We start from the raw sequence: 22055 nt of genomic DNA, 5'->3' as shown, positions 1-22055 counted from the left end.
TAGGAGCCATGGAAACACTGGACGAAAACCAAAGCATGCCTTGACATTTGATGCAGCAACTCACATTGTGAACTTCATTGTGGAGTATGCCAGGGATAATGGCTTACCTCAGCCAGCAGCTCCCCGTGGACGTGACAACCACCCACCAATAATTTTGCCAGCCAACCTCAGTCAGGAGGGACTTTTTAAACTGTACAAGATTGCATGTTCTGAAGCAAGTCACCATCATGTGCAATTCACGTGCTTCTAAGACACATGGAAAGCAGTCGGCCACCACGCTCAGGTTTCCAAACCAAGGAGTGATGTGAACCATGAGTGTGAGATTTGCAGGAAAGCAGTAAATGGCCTATGCTGGCAGAAAAGAGGAAACTCTAGCCCTTAACAAGTCACTGACACAACACATCAATCGATCAGGAGAATACAGAGACTACTGTAATCAATGTATCCAAGACACACAACTCGAGAAAGAGCTTAGAGTCCCAATAACAGCAGTTCACTGTACATTTGACTTTGCGCAAAACATCACCATCTTACAAAAATGCATTGTTCGTAACAGCAAAACTCAAAGATGCCAACTTTTGGAAACCGAACTTAGGGAGGATTTGCAACTGACACCAAATACATGGTTGTAGTCTGCACAAAGCACACATCTTGAGCGCAGAGCGCTTGACCCTTGCAGCGGGGTCCAGGGCCCACCTTAGAGCCCTGGATGCTCCAGGGTTCTTTATGCTCTCTGGTGCACTCTGAGACTTATTTTGAAACATTTTCATGTGAAAAATCCCCACTTTTTTGAAAGCACAATTACACTACCAAAAAAAAAGAAAAGGAAAGTGAAATTTTTAAAACGTAGTGCCAAGACTTTAAAGTCTAGCCAGTCCCTACTTAGCTTTTAACTTTATTATGAACAAAATGACTTTTAAACTGTGGGCATGGATGTACAAGTACATGCACATTTGTATTCCTTTATTTCTCTGTCTGCTTGTGTGTGTGTGTGGGAGGTGAGACAACTGGGGCAGGAAATAGGCGAGTGTCTGAACGCATGTAATCCAAATCCAAAATCTTCTGATCGCAGTGCAGTGCATACCTGGTAAGGCAGCTGACCGATCATACTGACGCCAGCAAACCACCAGTAGTCATCTCGGTTACCGTCGATGCTCCATAGTACATCACTCATGGTACCGTTGGTCACCTGGTAGACATTGATGGCGCCGACATTCACCGCATCGATGTGGTACCATAACCCAAGGCAGTCTGCGCCATTGTCGGGCGGCGATCTGAGGGCGCTATTCAACATGGCAGAATCACCGGGAGCAAGGGTCGGGTCACGGAGGTCAAGGTAGGCATAAAATCCTGTCAAAACATGATATCAGAAGACAGAAATAAATCAAGAAGAATATTTGTCAAAACTCTTACTAAATTAACAAGTGAGATGTATGATTGTATCTTACAATTCTTCCTGTACATCATAAAAGAGAAGACTGCTTGGTCAGTTTGACATACACACTCAGGCACTGTAAAAGTTGTAAATGCTAGTATAGAGTCTACACACACAGTGAAAAGTGCCATAGAGCTGTATCCTCATCTGATCTTTCATTCAACTCATTTTATGGAACACCTCAGTTCCTTTCATTTCTCACCATCTACACATTGAGTACAGTCCATAAGAAATATAGAATTTTACAATTCAGTTGTGAAGTAAAACAAAACATAAACCTGTGAATCTATCAATGCAAACATCATCTAATTAAAGGCACAACTGTTACAGCAGGTTCGCACAGAAAGAAACGTTTGCCCTTCAAACTGTAAAATGACGACATGTAATATTTCCAAGGTTCCAAGAAATCTTCCTGCACTGACCTCCAATGACCCCTGTTGTCTTGTCCGGTAGAGAACTCTGTCCTGCAGGCCCGTATCTGGTGTCCGCACCAGAACCAGTCATCCAATCAAAATCATCCATCAGAGTTTCCTGCGTCCAATCACAGGTGCCGTCAGAGAAGTCACAGGTTGCTGTGAAAGACAAATCCAGTCTTAGCCTTGTGTGAACCAGTCCACATCAGCTGTTCATTTGCATTCAACTTTGTGCACATTAAACTGGATTTGACTTCAGTGAAAACACTTCTATACAAAACTCATGAAGCCTTGAGGAACTAAGAAATTTCCTGCATACATGTAACTTTAAGCTTTAATGCGGTAAGATTTACAGTGTATAAGAAACATTCAAGGTTAACAGATTGGACGTGCAGATCAAAAGACCAAAAAAAAAGGGTTTTTTTTTCCAAGCCAAGAAAGATATCCTGTATTCCATATTTACTGAGTACCCAATCTACGTACATGTAACTTGTTTTACAAGTTTTGCAAATGGTTTTATATATAAGTATGATTAATACACACTTGCAAGACACATCGATTATATGACACAAGTTCTTATGAAAGGAGTTACCATGAAACAATGTTAACATTCTAATTTCACTAATTTTGCAACAGCCAAGATCGCGAACTTAACCTGTTGAGGACAGTTTGATTTTGCTACAACACGCATTTGCCATAGATGCTTGCCCGAGTATACTCGGGACTCGTCCTCAACGGGTTTACATGCATGCAACAATTCTTGTCTATACACTACATGCAAATGAATGCCAGAGGCAATTTGCAAAAATTTTGTGTTGCTAAACAGGCTGTTGGCTCCACTTTGAAAAAAATTCATGCCGTGAGTTTGTATGTCTTGCTTTACAGTACTTGCACTCTTGAAGTTTGACTTACGAAGAGGTGGACATTCTCCTTGAGTTAACTCTGTGTCATCAATGGCGATATCACTCTCCCATGACGCACCCACGATACCCTGGAAGATGATCTGTGAGGAGTGAAACATAACAAACATAGCAAAACATACAAATGTAGTGACTGTTTGAATATTGCCCTTGTTTGATGACAAAGCAAACATACGAGAATGCTCTCTATTGCTCTCAAATAAATTAGTTCATGCTTGAATGTTCATCAATGTGCAATAATCTGACACATGGGAAACATTTGTATGTTATCAATTCAAATGTTCCTACCATGTACATTGTACAAATCAAACCATTACTCATAGAAATTAGATAAGCCTGCCATATAGATCTCTAGTAACCTTGGCATCAATATATCAAAAATCATTATAAGACCATAAAAGACCATTGTAGTGAAAAGTATTGCTCAAATACGTGAAGGAAACAGACTACCTGAGTGGTGTCTGTACTGTTGATCCAGAACTGAGCTAGCCTCCACTCATTGCCCTGGTCCCCAGTCCTAGCCCACCGCAAGCTCCTGACACCATTAGTCTCCTGGTACACGTTGAAGGTGCCCATGGTACCACCAAACATGTGGTACCACCACACAAAGCAGGCACCACTGGGGCCGGTCGGTGCGATGGTCTGCGAGACGAGGTTTGCGACCTCACCGGGCAGCCTTGGAGCCGATGCCTCGGTGTAAATGTAGCTTCCTGTCAATTGAAATAGGAGTTATTTACTGAAGAAATATTTCTTACACAGAGTCACACAGCAAAGTACATCAATTGTATGTAAAACATACATTTGTACACTGTACAGATGAATGATATACTGAGAATGACTTTCAGCCAAGGAAGGTCAATATGCTCCAATTCAATTCAAATCAATCATTCTTCATTTCCACCAAGTAAATGATAACACACAACACGAAGTGTTTAACTGTCAGTTTGTACTGTTAAACAATTTGAACGAAAAACTAGCCTTTGAAGCATAACACAAACGATCACAATTAATATTTGGCAATGGCAACAAAAGATTGATATATACATGCTTCGATACATTTCATGTTGTGAATTTCTACTGAAACAATAACAACATCATTAGGAATAATGTGTGATGCTATTTGTGAAGACTGCCATTTCTTTTTTCTTTTTTGTGAGCAACAAAAAACAAAACTCCAGGCTTCAAAGACAAAAAGTAAAAAAGACAATATAAGAATAATGGCACAATAGTTTACCCCTTTCTGTGATTTGTTCTGCCTGTGGCAATTCAGCTGGATCACTTTAATTGCCGACTGGCACAGATGTCTGGAAATGAATTGTCAATGAACGGACATTACCTAATCTCATTGATCCCTACTTTGTCACCCTGGCTTTCCTGTTGTTATGCCCGAGTGGGCTGGTGAACATAAGATTAGGACAAGTTTGTAAAAATTATCCAAGTGCTGATGAAAAAGTACTGCATGTCTCAGCTGAGAGCTTGCACACAGAGAGGTTCACGAACAAATGAAATATGTGTGTGTGTGTGTTTTTTATTTCTTATTTTTTTTTTTTCAAAGTCTGCTCTTTAACCCGTTGAGGATGAGTCCCGAGTATACTCGGGCAGGTGTTTATGGGAAATGCGTGTTGTAGCAAAATCAGTCCGTCCTCAACGGGTTAAGAAACTACATTTGGCTGTGATGAGAAAAAGGAAGCCAGGAAGTACCTGATCCCGTGGTATGATCCCTACTGGGTCCTGTATTGAGTGAAGCTGTAGGGCCAGAGTATATCGTCCAATCAAACTGGTCACTGGAGTCGTGTGTCCAGCCACACATGGTATCAAACGCACATGAGATTCCTGCACCCACTCTGTCTGGATCAGCATCAGCTGGCATTACTGTAACCAGGACACAGAATTAGATGATTAACCTAAATCTACTGAGAAATTCTAGGAAGATGTTGCAACTTTCGGTAATCTCAAGGACAGTTATTTGCTTAAATCAAAAAGGAATGTAACATGAGAGTATGAGATTTTCATTGACCTGAAATAAGATAAACATGAATCAGATAGTTTTGATTTCTCTTTCATTCTGCATGAAATGTTGTGCATACATTTCTGCGAATGGATTCCTTTACATGTATGGTGTGATGTGTTCTACTCTTTATACACCAAATAACATGTTACTTGCCAGGCAGTCATTACCATTAACTTCAGTATTCCTGGTACAGATGATAAATATTCATGAAAGTCAAAACAATTTATTGTTTTAGAATATTTGTGTTCCTTTCATTTTTAACTGGAAATGTGATATTTTCATTTTCTGTGAACACCTCCTAAATCATGTGATAAATATATCATAACCTCATGAGCAACAGAAAGATACTTTAAATGAGCTCAGCATTTTTTTTTTTTCTTTCAGCCATTACCAACATGTCAATGTTGCAAGGCAAGACTCACTTGTTTGGAAACATGATCAAAATCAGCAGCCTACTCCAGGAAAAAAACAAATCTAAATAGACAATGCAACTAGGATGCCGATAAAATTACTTTGAATATGGAGTCATTCATAACACAATCTGCTAAGATCAACAGGCATAGACAGTACAGAAACGTGGCTCTTCATGGGTAGAGCTTGTAGAATGCCCACTGGCTTGTATACATACATGCAGAACATCACTTTTTTTTATAGGCATGGGCCTAAGGAATGTACAAGCTGTCCTTTGAGAGAAAATAAGATTAAAGGGAAGACTCACAAGAACAGGTTCCTGGCACCACCTCCAGGTCATCGATGGCGATGTCGCTATAGTAACCAGATCCAATCACTCCCCAGAATTGAAGCTAAGACGTACAGGGTAAGCAAAGGGTAAGTTTATAAGGTCAAAGAATAAAATAACACAAATAGGAACTAAGACTGACATCACAATGAATGTTGATGGTATTTCTTGCTGAAAACATTGCTGAGTGTGGTGAAAGTGGGAGAGACAGTATCAATAATTAATCTCCAATATTAATTTCCAAAAGATATCTTGCAAAGATAGAGATAATAATAATAATAATAAAATGATAATGATGATGATGATGATGATGATGATGATGATGATGATAATAATAATGATAATAATAATAATAATAATAACAATAATAACAATAATAATAATAATAATAATAATAATAATGATAATAATAATATTAATATTAATAATAATAACAATAATAATAATAATATTAATATTAATAATAATAACAATAATAACTCACTCTTAAAATCTTTCACTCTAATCTCTAGACTCCTTTCAACCCCAATTCTTTCACACTTTGCCTCCTGTATGTTCTCCTCTAATAGTGCTTCTCATAACTACCATGTATGTATGGTATACTTTATACCTCCAGATGATTAATACAAATTGTACAGTTAATTCTTGGCAGCTCCGAGTGGTGTTCCTTACCAGGAATGAGCCGCTGAGTGCCACCTGTCCTTGAATCCAGTGGGTCTGGTCAGTGCTCTGCTGACCGTCCAGTGACCACATCAATTCAGGACTGGCTACCCCACTGGACGTGTCTTGCCTGGATCAAAGAAATAAATCAGCAAATAAGACTGAGTAAGGTATTCTAAGTCTAAATGGGATGGTTGATGATTATTTATCAACAAGAAAATGGACTACCTCCTTGTTATGAAATATCATTTAATTTAGGTGAGTATCTATCAGCCAAGGCTTTCAAACTTTGTTTGCTTTGTATCAGAGATAATTCAGTGACAATCTCTTACTTTTCATCACTCAGAATACACCTTTGGTGCACACGCTGTAAAGTGAATATCATCAAATTGAAATGCTCAGTGCGTACAAAGACATGAAAAGGCAACTGCAACCAATCCTGGTATACGCTAGCATTATCGCTCTAACAGCATAAGAAATGATTGATACTATAATGTACATTGAACCTTAAATATTGTGACAATTCCTGTTAAGTTGTTACAGGCAAGAATTACCACAGAAAAGTTACAAACTTCAGGCCTGGGTTAGTTCTCTCTACCAAGGCCATGGCTCATATCAACAGGAATGGGATACCTAGAGCTGTACACTGTAGGGGACTCCTAACTGTAATTCTCATAATAACTACCTGAGTGCTATTCATTGCTCTCTCATTTACTAGGATCAGTTTCTTCCACTTTGCATCATGACACACATATAAGTCATTTTAATTCTCACATTTGAATGAACTCAGAATGCTTGACTAGTTGTCACTGACAGTCTTTTTTTTTTTTTTTTGGGGGGGGGGGAGGGGTGCAGATAGCATGCTCAACAGCAAAATGTCATGAAATTCAGACCATTTTCTCAATCATCTATCAATTGGAGCATCTTAAGCCATAGGCAATCTTGCCATGAAAGTTTAGACTTTTATAGTGAGAGTGGACAATGGTCTTACTTTTGAGAGTGGAAGAGTGGATAACCCTCTTACTTGTAAAGTCTGAGTCCAGCAATCTGCTGACCAAACATGTTGAACCAGAACGTGAAACAAACGTCAATGGGTCCTGCATCAAAGATGGCGCTGGATAGCTTGGCTGTATCCCCCGGCAACCGGGGTGCACTCCCTTCCACATACACATAAAATCCTTCAAGGAAGAATTTACATTCAAAATGTTAACAAAACTGAATCAAGGAGCCTCCCAGTATAAATGTGAACATTTCACTCCACATAGAAAGCTCTGAATTATCAATTACTAGTCTTTTCTATTTAGTTACAAATTACGAACATACAATCTGAGTGGAAACATGCGAATTCAACAACAGGATAAGTGCAAAGTATTTTACTCCACATAGAAAGCTCTAAATCATCAATTATTAGCATTTTCTGTTTAGTTACAAATGACTAACATACAATTTGAGTGGAAATACACTAATTCAACAACCAAACTAGTAAAAAAATCACTGTGTAATTACTTTTTTTCAGCAAAAAAAATCATCATTCATCATCATTGAAAAGGAATTACATTATGATACACTTTTTGTGTCAATACCCACATTCAAAGGGTTGGTACAAGCTGGAATACAGAGCTGACATGGAAAGGGTGTGCATTTTGTGGACTCCAGTAAGAGCAACTAGACAAAGTTAACACACAATCTGTTTAACTCGTAACTCTCATGGTAAATGCTGTACTATACATTCGTCATTGCAAGGAACATGCTTACAAAATGTTCCTGGCACCACAGCTTCATTGGTTCATTCCTTGGAGGTTTCATTAAAACATAATAAACATTTGTTTTTATGCAATGTACAATATGGTACTGTCACACAAGCAAGAGTTGTGGGTTAATAAACTGATTACGATACCTGTTCCCACTGCTCCAAGGGTGTGGTCATACAGGGGACCGGTGCTGGCAGAAGGGGTGCCTCCCTGCACCCTTATCCAGTCAAACTCATCCAGAGGGGCATTATACCACTGACAGTAACCATCCTCAAAGTCACAATCCACTGTGAGTCCATCCAAAGAGGGAAAAAAGTCAAATACACATTAAAGCTACAATCAGGAGCAGTGATTAAAGAAGGTTTGAATTATCATATTTGCTGCATTTGTGTTGTTCAGTTGTGGCACAAAACAGCATACTGTACAAACATTGTGCAATAATCATAATGCCACAAATACAAGGAGATACAGTATCAACAATTTTCTCAATAAACCATCAGAGTGACGATTTATTCTAGAAATGGTTTTTAAAGAAAACTTTTGATTATACTGATTAACAATTTCATGTTGGTTAATCTCACCCCTACATACCTCAGATTTTAGAGCTACATACATTGTAGCCATTCATAGCTATGGAAACTGGTTCTACACAACCTCAGGTAGTCTGAATATCTGTGAACACAACAGCTGCTCACTATGCTCACATCCAGTTCCAACCCACTGCCTGAAATGCAAGGGTAATTTTTTTGTATGGACCCAGCACTACACTACAACAAAAGACTAAGACTTCATCACTTTGGTACTCTTTAACTCAGAAAGTAAATTTCCCATAAACAAAACAAGAGGCAGCCCATAAAGGACTAGCTGAAGATCATCTCTGTTAAAGGGAAAAAAAATCTTTGATGTTTTACTCACAGAGTGCATCACAGCCACCATCAATCATATTGATTTCATCGATAGCGATGTCGCCTTCTTCCCCATTTCCGACCGTCCCCTCGAACACGATCTCGTAGCCATTGCCAGTGACTTCCACCGATGTGCTGTACCACTGGTTGCCCTTGTTGCCAGAGTAAGATGCCAGTGTGGTGCGTGTGGCATCAGCATTGTTGGACTGAGGAGAAAAGGATTGGGAAATTCATCCACCATACGGTATCAGTGTGTGGTCTTGCCTCATTGGCTGACAGAAAGTAAGGCTAAAGAGTGAGCTCATACAAACTAAATATGGATTATGTACTATGCTTTTTGATACCAACACAGGATGAGGCATGGGACATCAGTGAGATTATTTCCATTTAAAAAAAAAAAGAAGTAAAAAGTGTGTCTATATATGTAAAGATATATAATACATACACAGTAAGATTTGATATTACCAACATCTCAAAGCGTCTTATGAGTATTTCTTAATGCCACTCATGTTATGATTTATATCTGAAAAGCTTTGTTACATGCATTACAAAACTTTCTGAAACATTAACCAGAAACATCCAAAAAGTCTGGCACCATAATCTGCACAAACTTACCAAGACTGATAGTGTACCGACATCCTGACCATACATATGGAAGAAGAAAGTCCAGCAAGTCGTGGATGCTGTTTCCATGGAAACGTGAGGACCAATCAGCCTAGCCTTAGCACCAGGAGTATTGGGCCGGGAAGTCTCGATGTACATGTAGTGACCTGATGAGCCATAGTCAAGCAAAGACAAAATCAGCAGATATGGATCGAGGGAGAATTGATGAGTCAAATATACAGTGTATCCACTGGCCATGGTTCATTGCTTTATCAAAATGTAATAGGATTGGCTTATACACTACAGAAAACTGTCAGGCAAAATACTGTTAAATACTCTAGCATCAGTTTACAAACCAAACTTGAAGGGAACTGGAAATCATATGAATATGACTGATGTGAATCCAGAAAAGATTGTATTCAACTCACTTGGATTTTGCATCATCATGCCAGCTACGTGTATATGCATTTACATGTATGTGCTTGAGGGGTCAATGTTTGTAAGATGATTTACGTGTAAAGTAAGATGATTTTACCTTAACGTGTTTGTAAAATGATTTTACCATAACCTTGGCATTTATCACAAACTGGGCATTCCATGTTTTGTCAAAGTGCCTTGATTTCTGCAAATTTCACTTCCACCATGAGATGCAGTAAAGCACTTCTCTATGCTTCCCCTCACCATAAGCACTGCCATACGTGACATCAACGGATGGACCGGTCAGTGGGGTGGGTGTGTCCCCAGACCAGTACGTCCAATCAAAGTTGTCGGTGGCATCCTGGCGATAGCCGCAGATGAGCGAATTCTCAAAGTCACAAGTTGCAGTCGCTGTGGGGACAAAAACAGAAATATACTACAATTGGGACAAATCATTTTCACTTTCTTTAAATTGTTGTCTGTTCAAGCTATTGTGAGATTATAGACTGTGTTGATAATGACCATACAATAGACATGTACAATTACATGTAGTACATGAAATAATGGTCTACTGGCTCTGACTTTATTACTGGCCACACATCACATCTGGGTACTTTGTTGCAAAAGTATTTTGGATATTACAACAGTCTACTAACAGTTTACTAACAGTTAAATCTCATAGACCAAGGAATAACACCCATAAGTGATCACGGAACTAACAAATATGACTGGAGAAAAAGCCTGAATTATCGGCAGACATGGGTTAGGGGACAATGACGGATGTGACCTTGACACTGACCTTCACAGTCCCCTTGACGTATTGTGATGTCATCAAGGGCAATATCCCCTGTGAAGGAGGATCCCACGTAGGCTTGGAACACCAGCTTTAAATAGGAAGAGACACACACAAGAATGTTAGCCTCCTAATTGTAGCCTCTTCCATGTGTAAACATGAGATTAACATCAATTTCTTGGACAGTGTGTGATCAATTGTTCAAGCAGAAACTTTTCAATATTTAACTTTTATTCACTGATAGTGTTGGGTCTATTTTGATGCAATTAATTTTCTTATGTCTGCCTAAGTTTTTTTGTGACTGAAAAAAAAACTGTACATATTTCAATATCTATCAAAACTATTTACCCATTCTATTTTGTGTTCATGCCAGCTTTGTGGAGAAACATTGACATTTTAGTGTTACACTACAGTACAGATATATTTTACAGATACATTCCATGCTTACAGAACAAGGTTAAGGTTACAGTGGAAGAAGCTCAATAATTTCTCACTGTTGTCATGGCTACTTCTGTCCAATCAGACCCCATAGTTTCATGGGTAGGTAATAATTGATACATGTAAGCCCACCAAGTTGGCAGAGACAGGGTATGAATTACCTTCAACATTTATATCTGAGGCTGTAACTCTAGCATACTGATGCTAGATTACACTTGGCATAGTTGACATTAAACATCGCAGCTACACATTTCATTTGGTGCGTACATTAACATTACTTTTATGGGTGCTATGCATGGAGATACATACAACATGTATGTACCATGTGTGTTCAAATAATATGAGAAATTATCTAGAATGTTTGCATCAAACCAGCCAAGCTAGCAAAGCTATTCTTGAGGCTAATTTCTGTTTAGTAATATTTGACAGGAAATGTGTGCTGACATACTTTGAGTATCACGGTGAGACTTATACAGGGTAGCATACGATATTACTTTTAGTGTGGAAATTTTCATGCATTTCTCTCAACCAGAAGCTAGCGCAAATAAAAGCACGCAAATATTATTGCATGCCATATGTTCCAGAGGGTAATGTCCTGATTCCGCGGAACTAAAAACACGCGAAATTCATCTTACCTAGCAGGGCGCGAAAAATTACTAACGCAAAGATATCCACTTTCACAGTAGACCTTATCAATGACTGATTATTAAATAATGAACTAACCATGCCACATTCATCATCTGTCTACACCTTTGTGTGTGAATTTTGTGCACATTTGACTCACACGCACAGAAAGTTTTAAATAATTACTGTACATGGCACACTACATTGTGGGGCTTTGACTAACTTGGTAAGGGTAGGCCTCAGCTATGGTGACCGATCCCAAGAACCACTCATCGGACTTCTGACCCTGGCTGCTCCACACGAGGTTTCCGAGGTTGGAGGTCGCCGAGTCGTTGCGCCTGGCAAAAACGTTCAGCGTCTCGATGGTGGGGCCGAACATGTGATACCAAAAGTTGAGACACTGGCGGAAGGTGGTGGAAATGACAGGACTCATGATCCTAGCCTCGTCCCCAGGCACTCTGGGGCTGGATGTCTCGATGTACACGTAATAACCATTGGCTGTTAGGGTGAAAATAGAGAAATATATGACTGCACGTGTATTAAGTAGAGGCTAGGTGATACCAAAAGTTGAGACACTGACGGAAGGTGGTAGAAATGACAGGACTCATGATCCTAGCCTCATCTCCAGACACTCTGGGGCTGGATGTCTCGATGTACACATAATAACCATTTGCTGCCAATTGAAAATATAGAAATATATGACAGCAAATGTATTAAGTAGAGGCTGTGTTCTACAATACTTCCAGTTTCAGAAATCTAGATACCAGCATCTTTGACATTGTATAGAAATGAAGCAATAAAATAACAAAAGGATGGGGCTGAAAAATATTGGGTAATGCTTAAAAAGAGTGAAAAATGTATTTGTGTCAGGATTTATCAAGACTTTATTTTTTCTATTTTTTTTCTCTCTGATAGACAATAATATATCATACAAGAATAATTCATTTTCAGAAATAAGGTTTTGCTTCCAATTCACATAAAATAAACATCTTGATAGTGACAGTTGATGTCATGAATTCTGTGCAATTCAGTCATTTTTCTTTTATTTAACTTTTCACACAACTCATTTTATAGCAAAGTCCATTTTTTTTTACTGCTTGTAACTTGTAGATAAGTGAACAAACATTTAATTCAGCAAGACTCTCTAATTTGACCCATCTAATACTAGCTCCACATGTACTCTGGCAGACCTGTGTCTATTGGAAATGCATGTGATAGCAAAATCAGTTTGTCCTAATAATGGGTAAATAGGCAAGAAGGTGAAATCATTGCTACATAACCAAACATACTGAATTACTTTAAACTACAATCAATGGATTCAACAAATACAATGTTTCTAAAGATTTTTTTCCCATTCTTCATGTTTATCTTTGCTGCCAGTATAATGGCAATAATTTTTTGAAATAAGATTATTTTCAAGGTGTTTCTGGGTTTTTTTTGCGTTGTTTTTTTGTTGTTGTTGTTTTGTTGTTGTTTGTTTGTTGTTTGTTTGTTTGTGTGTGTGTTTTTTTTTTTTTTGGGGGGGGGGTGTTCATGGTCAAGTTGCATGAAGCTTGCAAGTGAGCAATATCAAGCAACATCAGTATACAGTATATTGAGCTGATATACATGTAACCCCTACAGTAACAGCTCAGCCATTGTCATTAAATACAGCTCCTTGTGTAGTTCAATGAAGTTCAGTATTATGCACTACACTGTTATCTACATTAGATGTGAATGTACCATGATATAGAGTACTCAATGGAAGCTGCACGCTATAGTATTCTACAGTTGATATATCTCCATATCATTTCTTCTGTTGTTGTTGAGCACAGAAAATTATTCCTTTTGTAGAATTGTGACAAGTAGGGCTTAACTATGTGTATGTGAGTAGCATATTTCTGTCACTGAGTGAACAGAATGCTTTAACAACATGTTCTGGACATACTAAGAAGACATTTATGAGGAGTACTGCTCATGTCAGCTGACTCTTATGGTTCTTCAAAAGAAGATTAAGCTCTCTCTGCTAGAACCATCCTTCCCATGTTTCGTCAACATTTGTACCACAATAGGTGTGACACACGTACACTTGGGACATACATTGTATTTTGCTATCTTCACTAGATATCAACTTATAGGTCAGTGAGTACTGCTGGGGATGTATGATACAGTGTCACTGGTCAGTTGCCTACAAGGTTGTACATTGTTGGGGTGAACTTTGCATAAAAATGCTCTAAGTACAGTGTACACAAAGATCCAGCTATCAGAACTCTGTGTACATGTCATACATCTCATGTGTAGCTTTCTTCATAAGATGTGTAACTATTATCACTGCAAGGCATTCTACACCTTTTTACCTATGTCAAGATGTGGAGAGCAAACCACTGATTGCTTTTTTATACAGAATTCCTGATGACCCTTTTCATGTGCCTGAACCATGCCTAGCTATTTTGTTTGTAATTACGTTAATTCCCTGCCCCTTGTAACATTACTTTGAACAGTCAAGTTTTGGGGAAATTCCAATATTTTTATTCCTTATTAATATCATGGCATATTTTGCCTTGAACAAAGACTACAAGGAACTGGTTGGATTCCTTGCATCTGTACAAAATGAGAAGAAAATTTACAAAATATTGCCAATTTGACAGGGGAAAAATGGGAACTTTACTCATGTCATATGTGTTGTCAATCTAACTCTCAATCATATATTCAGCAAGAAAGAGGCTTGAAAGAAAATTCTGTTACTTAAAGGGAAAGTAAACCCAAAGAGCAATGTGGATTGAGTGAAAGCAGTAATATTAGTAGAAGACATCAGTGAAAGTTTGAGGAAAATCGGGCAATCGATGCAAAAGTTATGAATTTTTAAAGTTTTGGTGTTGCAACTGCTGGGTAAGGAGACTACTAGAGGTTATGACGTATGAGTGGACTACAATATAAAGAAAATAAAAAGGGAATTCAATAAAAAGTCATTTTTCATGAAAATTACACATTCCATCAACTTGATACTGACATATGTTAGGGGTAGCACTTATTCCCCTGCTTTCTGAAAGCGGTTAGTCAAGAACTCTTTCATTTTGCTAGAAAAGTGAATTTTTGTGGAATTCCTTTTATATATTCTTTATATTGTGGTCCTCTCATACGTCATAACCTCTAGTAGTCTCCTCATCCAGCGGTTCCAACACCAAAACTTTAAAAATTCATAACTTTGGCATCGATTGTTCGATTTTCCTCAAACTTTCACTGATGTGTTCTACTAATGTTACTGCTTTTACTCAATCCACATTGCTCTTTGGGTTTGTGTTCCCTTTAACCGTAAGACGGACTAAAAGAATAAGAAGAATTTACCAAAAGATAAAGCTCTCAAGGTAAGCAACTCAACTCATTCATTTGAAAAAAAAAAAAATTATTCAGTCCTCTTTTGAAGTCTTTGTGTTTGTTTTTTATTCATGGCTCAAAGTTAATGGCTTTTAAAGTAACACACAGCAGTTGGTAAGATCATATCTAGAATGGATATTGGTACTGACCTGTTCCTGTTGTGTGGTCCACAGATGGTCCTGTCCCTACTGAGCCGGTGGACCCTTGCTGGCGGACCCAGTCAAAGTTGTCATCCTGGGCCTGGGTGTACTGACACCAACCATTCTCAAAGTCACAGTCCCACTCACTGGAATCTGTGATTGGAAGACAGGAATGAATGGAACATAATTGCAAATGCCACCAATTATTAAGGCTACATTTCAGTAACACCTAAAAGGCACTGTAATAATAACGACAGTTAATTTTCTCTTGAATAAAACACCTTTTTATCACACTTTTAACCACATCATGTGCTGAAGTACTTCTGCTTCATAGCATTTCTAAAATACAGCATATATTTGTTGCATACACATAACACTTTGCACCCTTTTCTTCCAAATTAACCTACAAAACATGTAGCTACTATCGCCCTGCCTTGCTAAAATGCACTTGTGCATGTGGGGGCACTGTGGCATAGTGGAAACGAGTCTTTGACTTTCAATCAGAAAGTCCTGAATTTGAATCCTGTCAAGTGCCTACTCTTTAGAAAAGATGTTTTTAGCCACCATGTCTCTCTCAACCCAGGTGTATAAATGGGTACCAGGCAATGCTAGGGTAATAATAATAGCAGGGCCTGCCCTCTGGTAGAGCAGTGGCAAAACAGAAAGGACTATCCTGGATAAAGAAGACCACATTACTATCATTAACATTGATAACCTGAAACTGTGTGATATCCTTGAGTGTTCATTCATGATATGTGTTTAAATCTAGGTGGGTAGTACACATATATTTGTACATATCCAGCTGCAATATTTGCTTTACCATTGCACAGTCCAGCCACACTGATCAAGGTGTCATCTAAGGCGATGTCTCCCGTGTAATTTCCCCCGAACGTGGCCTCCACCGCAATCTGGTAGGTGTTGGGGTTAGAGGTCGACATCTGACCTTTGATCCAGCGGTCGCCATGGTTACCAGACTGGCTCCACTGTAGGGCCATGTTCCCATTTATGCCATCAATCAGGTAGACATTCAGAGATCCAACACCTAAGGTATAAAGAAAGAGATATTTTCAAAGTATATATGAATAGCCTATTCACCTCGAATACCCTTTTAACACCAATGACAACATTAAAGGTAAAGTCATCTGAAACACAAACTCATAATTAATGACGTGAAATTCCAACATTAAATTATCAGATTTTGTTTACTTTATCAATAATTGTATGGGAAGAAAATCAAAAGACAAAACTGAATTTGCCACTATGGCATCCCACAAGAGCTTAAATTGTCCATTTCTGTGTAATAATTTTCTTGGACTTTGTTCAATACTTCTCATTAATATTGCATGTGAAAAGAAAAAAAAAGCAAACAAACATGTGTTCACAACACACATTATGTTATCTCTGTTATTCTGTAAAATATTGTAGTTAGTGACATTTGATATGAAAAAAGGCTCAGACAAAGGATTTCCCCCCTTTTTTTTGGGGGGGGGGGGTTGGATGTTGTTTTTCAGGAGGGGGTTTATTCATTTTATGTGGAAACTTTAAAATGGGATAATATCATAAACAACTCAAAATGAATACAGCAACGATGGCTCTTTTCTATCTCATGGGAAACATATGAAATAAATAATATTCACCTGCAAAACAAACAGCAATCCAGGTATCTTATATTCTTATATGAAAAGCTAAGTTACCACATGCTGAGACTAATGTCCTTTGAAATCACACACCCCTAATCTATCAAGGATTCTGTATACAACAATAAAACTGTATATTCTGTATACAACTGTCTTTTTTTTTAATACCGCTTAGGGAAATTTGTTGTTGTTTTTTAGCAATTTTTTTTTTCTCTATGAGGGGACTGCATTCTACAAGCTCTGCTTTTTAGCAGTCCCCTCCATTTCCAGCAATATTGTTTATGCATTTACCACAGTGACGTAACAGTTATTTGTATCTCTGTTGATAATTTACCTTTATCTCTTTTACAATGTTGTTCTGTTCATCGCATTGTGGTACTGATTCCCTGACGTCTGTGTATACGAGCGTTTCACTGTATTTCTATTTATTTGCTTGTTAGAAGTGAAATAAATCAACTTGAACTTGAACTTGAAAACAATACTTTATCATATGATAATGTATGTCCACATAATCTCACCTGCTCCATACATATGATACCAGAAAGAGAAGCAGCCATCATCAGATGGTAGATTTTCACTGACCAGCCAAGCCACATCACCAGCAAGTAAGGTGCTTGTTTCCAGGTACACATAGTGACCTGGGAGAGAAAACATATTCATTTTACCTTCAGTCCAGAACAAATGTTGACATAATTTAGAGACTAAAAGACAAAATATCATTTAGTATTGAAAGACCATTTTACACGAAAATTTTACATGAAAATAAGAAAAAAACTGATTTGAGAGTAAATGCAAAACATAATCATTTATCCTGAAAAATTACAGTTAATTTATAATTTCAAATGTTTTGTTAAAAAAATATTTAATAGCAGCTAAACAAGAAAATAGATTTTATTGTGATCATTTGGATACAGAAAAGTATTTATTACTAAATTAATAAACTTGCATTCTTTTAAATATCTTTTGTTTCAACATTTAACATTTTGGCTTACTTCATTGTTTCTAATATTTCTAACAACAAGCACAAAATCTTACGAAAGTTGAAAGCTTTCTTCAGCACTAATGGTTTGTAATTTAGTTTTTGGTCGGCAGGAAATACCTACGATGGCAATTATAATTGTAAATATTTTGTCTGTTTCCATAGCATTAATCATATTCCTACCAGAGGGTGATGAGAGGGTGTGGTCTTTGCTGGGACCGGTAGTCACACTGGGCGTGGCCCCGCTGCTCCTCGTCCAATCAAAGTTGTCGCCAGTCTGGGGGTTGGTCCATGTGCAGTAGTCTCGCTCAAAGTCACAGAAGCCTGTTGGGTTTGGACAAAGACTCAGCATTAACCCGTTGAGGATGGACTAATTTTGCTACAACACGCATTTCACATAGAGACCTGCCTGAGTATTCTTGGGATTAGTCTTCAACGGGTTAGCAAGAGGCTCCTCACGGCATTGGCTTCTTTCTATATCACAGCCTCTAGTAATTGGTGTGCTACTTTTACAAATTGCCACAGTGGAACCTATTTGTAATTGAATAGAGGGTACCTAATCCCACTAAATTCTAATGTGTCATCACAGCCTTCCTGTTGGACTGAAGCATATTGCTACACCTGAGTAAGCTTGCAAACTTTACAACGAGGTTAAGTTTGGTTGAATTACTGAATGTTGGCAAAAAAGCTTGGCAAATCAAACTAAGGCCTGAGAGCACGAAGGGTTCAGTTATGAAAAAGTCTTGGTAAAGAAAGTGGAAGTTTGCAACATTGTCATGGCAACACTGAAACACACTCAATCTGTTTGATATTAAAGACATGATTATCTACACACGAGGCACTCCTCTATAAATCTAGAAAGCAGATTGTCAAAAGAATGTCTTACTCAAGGCCACAAGGACAGACACAGCATCAAATCAACTCACCTGGTGCTGGGCAGGCCCCATACTCAAAGAGAATATCACCCACTGTAGAGAATCAACACACCTGGTGCTGGGCAGGCCCCATACTCAAAGAGAATATCACCTACTGTAGAGAATCAACACACCTGGTGCTGGGCAGGCCCCATACTCAAAGAGAATATCACCCACTGTAGAGAATCAACTCACCTGGTGCTGGGCAGGCCCCATACTCAAAGAGAATATCACCCACTGTAGAGAATCAACTCACCTGGTGCTGGACAGGCCCCATACTCAAAGAGAATATCACCTACTGTAGAGAATCAACTCACCTGGTGCTGGACAGGCCCCATACTCAAAGAGAATATCATCCACTGTAGAGAATCAACTCACCTGGTGCTGGACAGGCCCCATACTCAAAGAGAATATCACCTACTGTAGAGAATCAACTCACCTGGTGCTGGACAGGCCCCATACTCAAAGAGAATATCACCTACTGTAGAGAATCAACTCACCTGGTGCTGGACAGGCCCCATACTCAAAGAGAATATCACCTATTGTAGAGAATCAACTCACCTGGTGCTGGGCAGGCCCCATACTCAAAGAGAATATCACCCACTGTAGAGAATCAACTCACCTGGTGCTGGGCAGGCCCCATACTCAAAGAGAATATCACCCACTGTAGAGAATCAACACACCTGGTGCTGGGCAGGCCCCATACTCAAAGAGAATATCACCTACTGTAGAGAATCAACTCACCTGGTGCTGGGCAGGCCCCATACTCAAAGAGAATATCACCCACTGTAGAGAATCAACACACCTGGTGCTGGGCAGGCTCCATACTCAAAGAGAATATCACCTACTGTAGAGAATCAACACACCTGGAGCAGGGCAGGCCCCATACTCAAAGAGAATATCACCCACTGTAGAGAATCAACACACCTGGTGCTGGGCAGGCCCCATACTCAAAGAGAATATCACCCACTGTAGAGAATCAACTCACCTGGTGCTGGACAGGCCCCATACTCAAAGAGAATATCACCCACTGTAGAGAATCAACTCACCTGGTGCTGGGCAGGCCCCATACTCAAAGAGAATATCACCCACTGTAGAGAATCAACTCACCTGGTGCTGGGCAGGCCCCATACTCAAAGAGAATATCACCTACTGTAGAGAATCAACTCACCTGGAGCAGGGCAGGCCCCATACTCAAAGAGAATATCACCTACTGTAGAGAATCAACTCACCTGGAGCAGGGCAGGCTCCATACTCAAAGAGAATATCACCCACTGTAGAGAATCAACTCACCTGGTGCTGGACAGGCCCCATACTCAAAGAGAATATCACCCACTGTAGAGAATCAACTCACCTGGTGCTGGGCAGGCCCCATACTCAAAGAGAATATCACCTACTGTAGAGAATCAACTCACCTGGTGCTGGGCAGGCCCCATACTCAAAGAGAATATCACCTACTGTAGAGAATCAACACACCTGGTGCTGGGCAGGCCCCATACTCAAAGAGAATATCACCTACTGTAGAGAATCAACTCACCTGGTGCTGGACAGGCTCCATACTCAAAGAGAATATCACCCACTGTAGAGAATCAACTCACCTGGTGCTGGACAGGCCCCATACTCAAAGAGAATATCACCCACTGTAGAGAATCAACTCACCTGGTGCTGGGCAGGCCCCATACTCAAAGAGAATATCACCTACTGTAGAGAATCAACTCACCTGGAGCAGGGCAGGCTCCATACTCAAAGAGAATATCACCCACTGTAGAGAATCAACTCACCTGGTGCTGGACAGGCCCCATACTCAAAGAGAATATCACCTACTGTAGAGAATCAACTCACCTGGAGCAGGGCAGGCTCCATACTCAAAGAGAATATCACCCACTGTAGAGAATCAACTCACCTGGTGCTGGACAGGCCCCATACTCAAAGAGAATATCACCCACTGTAGAGAATCAACTCACCTGGTGCTGGACAGGCCCCATACTCAAAGAGAATATCACCCACTGTAGAGAATCAACTCACCTGGAGCAGGGCAGGCCCCATACTCAAAGAGAATATCACCTACTGTAGAGAATCAACTCACCTGGAGCAGGGCAGGCCCCATACTCAAAGAGAATATCACCTACTGTAGAGAATCAACTCACCTGGAGCAGGGCAGGCTCCATACTCAAAGAGAATATCACCCACTGTAGAGAATCAACTCACCTGGTGCTGGACAGGCCCCATACTCAAAGAGAATATCACCCACTGTAGAGAATCAACTCACCTGGTGCTGGACAGGCCCCATACTCAAAGAGAATATCACCCACTGTAGAGAATCAACTCACCTGGAGCAGGGCAGGCCCCATACTCAAAGAGAATATCATCCACTGTAGAGAATCAACTCACCTGGTGCTGGACAGGCCCCATACTCAAAGAGAATATCACCCACTGTAGAGAATCAACTCACCTGGAGCAGGGCAGGCTCCATACTCAAAGAGAATATCACCCACTGTAGAGAATCAACTCACCTGGAGCAGGGCAGGCCCCATACTCAAAGAGAATATCACCCACTGTAGAGAATCAACTCACCTGGAGCAGGGCAGGCTCCATACTCAAAGAGAATATCACCCACTGTAGAGAATCAACTCACCTGGTGCTGGACAGGCCCCATACTCAAAGAGAATATCACCCACTGTAGAGAATCAACTCACCTGGTGCTGGGCAGGCCCCATACTCAAAGAGAATATCACCTACTGTAGAGAATCAACTCACCTGGTGCTGGGCAGGCCCCATACTCAAAGAGAATATCACCCACTGTAGAGAATCAACACACCTGGTGCTGGGCAGGCCCCATACTCAAAGAGAATATCACCTACTGTAGAGAATCAACACACCTGGTGCTGGGCAGGCCCCATACTCAAAGAGAATATCACCTACTGTAGAGAATCAACTCACCTGGTGCTGGACAGGCTCCATACTCAAAGAGAATATCACCCACTGTAGAGAATCAACTCACCTGGTGCTGGACAGGCCCCATACTCAAAGAGAATATCACCCACTGTAGAGAATCAACTCACCTGGTGCTGGGCAGGCCCCATACTCAAAGAGAATATCACCTACTGTAGAGAATCAACTCACCTGGAGCAGGGCAGGCTCCATACTCAAAGAGAATATCACCCACTGTAGAGAATCAACTCACCTGGTGCTGGACAGGCCCCATACTCAAAGAGAATATCACCCACTGTAGAGAATCAACTCACCTGGTGCTGGGCAGGCCCCATACTCAAAGAGAATATCACCTACTGTAGAGAATCAACTCACCTGGTGCTGGGCAGGC

General features: G+C 39.8%; 1 protein-coding gene across 1 annotated transcript in view; it reads right to left on the bottom strand.

Annotated features, from left to right (window-relative positions):
- Positions 1-18171, bottom strand: part of LOC139718796 (MAM and LDL-receptor class A domain-containing protein 1-like) — a 146700-nt gene extending 128529 nt beyond the window's left edge. The window contains exons 1-18 of the mRNA XM_071630260.1: positions 18003-18171; positions 17359-17478; positions 16024-16245; positions 15213-15356; positions 11933-12207; positions 10654-10738; positions 10119-10265; positions 9450-9604; positions 8845-9040; positions 8076-8216; positions 7203-7356; positions 6191-6308; positions 5498-5582; positions 4470-4640; positions 3219-3478; positions 2761-2851; positions 1858-2007; positions 1085-1350 (exon numbers count right to left, since the gene is read on the bottom strand). Of these exons, the coding sequence (XP_071486361.1) occupies positions 1085-1350; positions 1858-2007; positions 2761-2851; positions 3219-3478; positions 4470-4640; positions 5498-5582; positions 6191-6308; positions 7203-7356; positions 8076-8216; positions 8845-9040; positions 9450-9604; positions 10119-10265; positions 10654-10738; positions 11933-12207; positions 15213-15356; positions 16024-16245; positions 17359-17478; positions 18003-18171 (2949 nt within the window). The remainder of the gene's footprint in view (positions 1-1084; positions 1351-1857; positions 2008-2760; positions 2852-3218; positions 3479-4469; positions 4641-5497; positions 5583-6190; positions 6309-7202; positions 7357-8075; positions 8217-8844; positions 9041-9449; positions 9605-10118; positions 10266-10653; positions 10739-11932; positions 12208-15212; positions 15357-16023; positions 16246-17358; positions 17479-18002) is intronic.
- Positions 18172-22055: the final 3884 nt, after the last annotated feature.

Source organism: Diadema antillarum, unplaced genomic scaffold (genome assembly GCF_040938485.1).
Source record: "Diadema antillarum isolate AM-2024a unplaced genomic scaffold, OU_Dant_1.0 scf00000099, whole genome shotgun sequence".
Taxonomy (NCBI): domain Eukaryota; kingdom Metazoa; phylum Echinodermata; class Echinoidea; order Diadematoida; family Diadematidae; genus Diadema; species Diadema antillarum.
This window is presented reverse-complemented; position numbering and strand designations above follow the sequence as displayed.